Genomic DNA, 4,087 nt, shown 5'->3' with positions numbered 1-4,087 from the left:
ATTTCCGATAGATAGATAGATAGATAGATAGATAGATAGATAGATAGATAGATAGATAGATAGATAGATAGATAGATAGATAGATAGATAGATAGATAGATNGATAGATAGATAGATAGATAGATAGATAGATAGATAGATAGATAGATAGATAGATAGATAGATAGATAGATAGATAGATAGATAGATAGATAGATGGGAACCCACCCTCTTTCCAACACGTGACATGATTATAAAACTTTAAAACGACATTCACACGCCTCTGAAGGAGCCCAAGGAGCGGAGATGTGGACTTTTCTTGTAGATCCGAGATTCATAGTCAGCTTGTTGGAGCTGATGTCACTGGTTCTGCTGGGCGGGTTTGTAAATGTTCTGAAACAGAAGACGGAGCCTGCAGAGGCTTTTAATGTTGCTGGAGACGGCGCTGAGGCTTCATCCACCAGGTGTACTCTGCTGGGTACGCCTCGTTCACCTGCGTTCTCAGAGGATGGGGACTTCATCATTGGAGGGGTTTCCTCCATTCATTACCAGCTTTACACAGTGATTTATAATTACACCACCAAGCCTGAGCCTCCGAGATGCACAGGGAGGTCAGTAAGAAGGAGACGTGGAAGATGATGTTATGTGTTTGTTTTATGTTTAAATGTTTGTCTTCACATTATTAGTGTATCAATAGTTGTTACTGAAACATACTCCTGTCATCAAAACATGTTTTATCGTTAAATTAATTTAGAATGATAAAATCTCATTTCAATATAACGCTAAAATATAAATCTTTAAAACTTAACAGGTTTGATAATACAGTAAATGTAGCTGAATAGATTGGATATTTTACTTCCGATGCACATCTGAATTGCATAATATTATGCAACAATTAAATGTTTTGCATGTTCAAATGTCTTTTGAATTTCACGAGCCCTTTTTTAGAGCTTTTGTATGACCGTCACAACTCAATGATTTCCTTCAGCTTCAACGCCCGGGGGCTGCGCTTCTTCCGCACAATGATCTTTGCTATTGAGGAGATAAACAACAGCACAGAGCTGCTGCCGGGCATCAAACTCGGATATCGTCTCTATGATTCCTGCGTCTCTGTGCCTGTCTCAGTGCACGTTGCATTTCAGCTGGCAAACGGCCCGGATCCTGTGGTTTACAGAGGAGAAAACTGTTCTCAGTCTGGAGTGGTGATGGCTGCTGTGGGAGACTCTGGATCCACTCCATCCATCAGCATGTCACGCATCATGGGGCCATTCAACATCTCTCTGGTGATTAGTTTAAATTCTAAATCTTAAAAATGTATAAATTTATTTGACCTGTTCTTATAGGAAATTTATTTTTTCCTTTCTTGACTATAGGTGAGCCACTTTGCCACGTGTGCCTGCCTKTCAGACAAACAGCAGTTCCCKACWTTTTTCAGAACKATTCCCAGTGACCATTRCCAAGCTGATGCACTGGCCAAGCTGGTGAAACACTTTGGTTGGACTTGGATAGGAGCCGTCCACTCAGACTCAGACTATGGAAATAATGGCATGGCCTCTTTTCTTGAAGCTGCACTGAGAGAGGGGATCTGTGTGGAGTACATTGAATCATTTTATAGAAGCAACCCACAAAATAAGATCCAAAGAGTTGCAGATGTTATCCGTAGGTATGTACATTGATTTTTTTTTTATCCTGTCAATTTTGCAATGTGAATATACTTTTAAAGATTACCTCAGTCTGGGGCACTAAACACTTGGCTATGTCATTTCAGTTCAACAGCAGCGGTTGTTGTAGCATTTACAGCTATTGGAGAAATGAAAGTGTTGCTGGAGGAACTGGCTCGGGATCCTCCTCCACCTCGTCAGTGGATCGCGAGCGAAGCCTGGATAACCGACCCAAACCTGATGAGCTTCAGTTTCTGTGCAGGAGCCATCGGTGTAGCTATTCAGCAATCTGTCATCCCAGGTCTGAGAGACTTCCTGCTGGATCTCTCTCCTTCAGAAGTGGCTGCTTCTTCAATGCTGACTGAGTTCTGGGAGGATGCGTTCAGCTGCAGCCTGACAGAAAGTGAGAAGGTTTTCTTTATTTAGCCAAAAATGTGAAAGAAAAATAAACAGCTTTCATTATCAATACAAACGAATCGATTCCTTTTTAGGTGTTCTTTTCGTATTAAACAGGTCTTAATATGCTTGTAGATGTAAAATGACACTGAAAACATTCTATAGCTTCTCACCAAAGTAACGGTTTTGTTAGTTTACTATGTTTTCTTTCATAAAAACCCTAGATCAGATTTGTTTTATTCCATCTTTTTTTCATATTTTTATCTGGAATATATTACCGTTTTTAGATTTTTAGAGAAGCAGGAATTTGTAGTGGTGATAATTTGCAAGTAGCAATGTTGTTTTTTTTCTTACACTTTTGTTTAGTTTGGAGTTTGTTGGAACGTGAAATACAATAGTCATGTATTTGCATATGAATCTGTAATGGGATTTTACTTCTTTTCTGCATTACAATTACAAAGAAAGTCCTGCCCTCTCCATTTATCTCTTATTTGTTTTTCTTCAGGTGCTGATCCAAACAAGAGAGGATGTGATGGAACTGAAGATCTTAAAACCCTTAAGAACCCGTACACTGAAACGTCTCAGTTAAGAATCACTAACATGATGTACAAGGCTGTTTATGCAATAGCTCATGCTATTCACAATGCTGTGTGTCAAGAAAAAAATGCAACTGTTCAATGTGACAAACACATTGGACTGGAGCCAAAACAGGTCAGTCTTCAGAATTTCAACAAGCCATTAGACTGGTAACTTCCTGTTAAATGAACTTAATTGAGTCATTATTTTTCCCTTGATGTTCTTTCATTTGAAGGTTTTTACTGAATTACAAAAAGTAAACTTTTCCCAAAATGGCTACCATGTGTCATTTGATGCTAATGGAGACCCTGTGGCTTTTTATGATGTTGTTAACTGGCAGAAACGTGAGAGTGGGATTATTGAACTGGTAACAGTGGGGTACTATGATGCTTCACTGCCAAGAGGCCAGGAGTTTCGTATCAACAGAAACATAACCTGGTTGGAAGGTGGGACACAAGTAAGGAAAGAACAACAATGGAGCAAATGAACTTTTGTCAAGACTTTTTTAAAATACTATTTCCTTTTTATCTATTTCTGTCTCAGGTTCCAGTCTCAGTTTGCTCAGAGAGTTGTCCTCTAGGAACCCGTAAAGTGTTACTAAAAGGAAAACCAATCTGCTGCTATGACTGTATACCATGTCCTGAAGGAGAAATCAGTAATATGACAGGTAAAGTCAAATATATGTCAATATAATTATCGTATTTTCCGCACTATAAGGCGCACCAGATTATAAGGGGCATAGAATAGATGCTACAGTAGAGGCTGGAGTTACGTTATACATCCACTAGTTGAAGCTGCACTAAACGGAATGTCAACAAACGGAATGTCCTCAACTGGGCCGGGCCGTAGCCGGACGATAGTCACCCGTCACAGTTCGCGCACAGCATGTTCGTGGAGAACGTGGTGCTAAATGACCTTCAGACGACCTGATTCTAGACGGTCGGTAGGCAGATAGGTCAGTCAAACTTTATTAATAGATTACAAACCAGAGTTCTGACAACTATCCCAGCATGCACTGCGCGCTTCTTCTTCTAAGGGGAAAAATGAAGTCGGCGGCTGCTTACCGTAGTTGCTAGACCTGTTGTGGCTCAATATTGGTCCATATATAAGGCGGCTAATAGTGCAGAAAATACGGTACATTCTTGAATATCTTTTTGTTTGTTTGTTTTTCTTTTTTTTTTAGATTCTCCTGATTGCTTCCCATGTCCCACAGAGTTCTGGCCAAATTCAAACAGAGATGCTTGTTTCCACAAACCCGTGGAGTTTCTTTCCTTTGATGAAGTTCTGTCAATCATCCTGGCTACCCTCTCCATCAGTGGAGCATTTCTGACCATCATTACAGCAGTGATTTTCTTTTACTACAGGGCCACGCCAATTGTTAGAGCCAACAACTCAGAGCTGAGCTTCCTGCTGCTCTTCTCTCTGACTCTGTGTTTCTTATGTTCACTAACTTTCATTGGAGCCCCCTCTGAGTG

General features: G+C 40.2%; 1 protein-coding gene across 1 annotated transcript in view; it reads left to right on the top strand.

The window, feature by feature from the left end:
- The first annotated feature begins 334 nt into the window (after positions 1 to 334).
- Positions 335 to 4,087, top strand: part of LOC103474272 (extracellular calcium-sensing receptor-like) — a 5,295-nt gene continuing 1,542 nt past the window's right edge. Inside the window, exons 1-8 of the mRNA XM_017308112.1 lie at positions 335 to 590; positions 968 to 1,262; positions 1,353 to 1,642; positions 1,748 to 2,043; positions 2,542 to 2,747; positions 2,953 to 3,069; positions 3,156 to 3,279; positions 3,796 to 4,084. Of these exons, the coding sequence (XP_017163601.1) occupies positions 337 to 590; positions 968 to 1,262; positions 1,353 to 1,642; positions 1,748 to 2,043; positions 2,542 to 2,747; positions 2,953 to 3,069; positions 3,156 to 3,279; positions 3,796 to 4,084 (1,871 nt within the window). The 5' untranslated portion in view covers positions 335 to 336. The remainder of the gene's footprint in view (positions 591 to 967; positions 1,263 to 1,352; positions 1,643 to 1,747; positions 2,044 to 2,541; positions 2,748 to 2,952; positions 3,070 to 3,155; positions 3,280 to 3,795; positions 4,085 to 4,087) is intronic.

Source organism: Poecilia reticulata, linkage group LG13 (genome assembly GCF_000633615.1).
Source record: "Poecilia reticulata strain Guanapo linkage group LG13, Guppy_female_1.0+MT, whole genome shotgun sequence".
NCBI lineage: Eukaryota > Metazoa > Chordata > Actinopteri > Cyprinodontiformes > Poeciliidae > Poecilia > Poecilia reticulata.
Note: the sequence above shows the minus strand (reverse complement) of the source record. Positions and strands in the feature narration are given on the sequence as shown.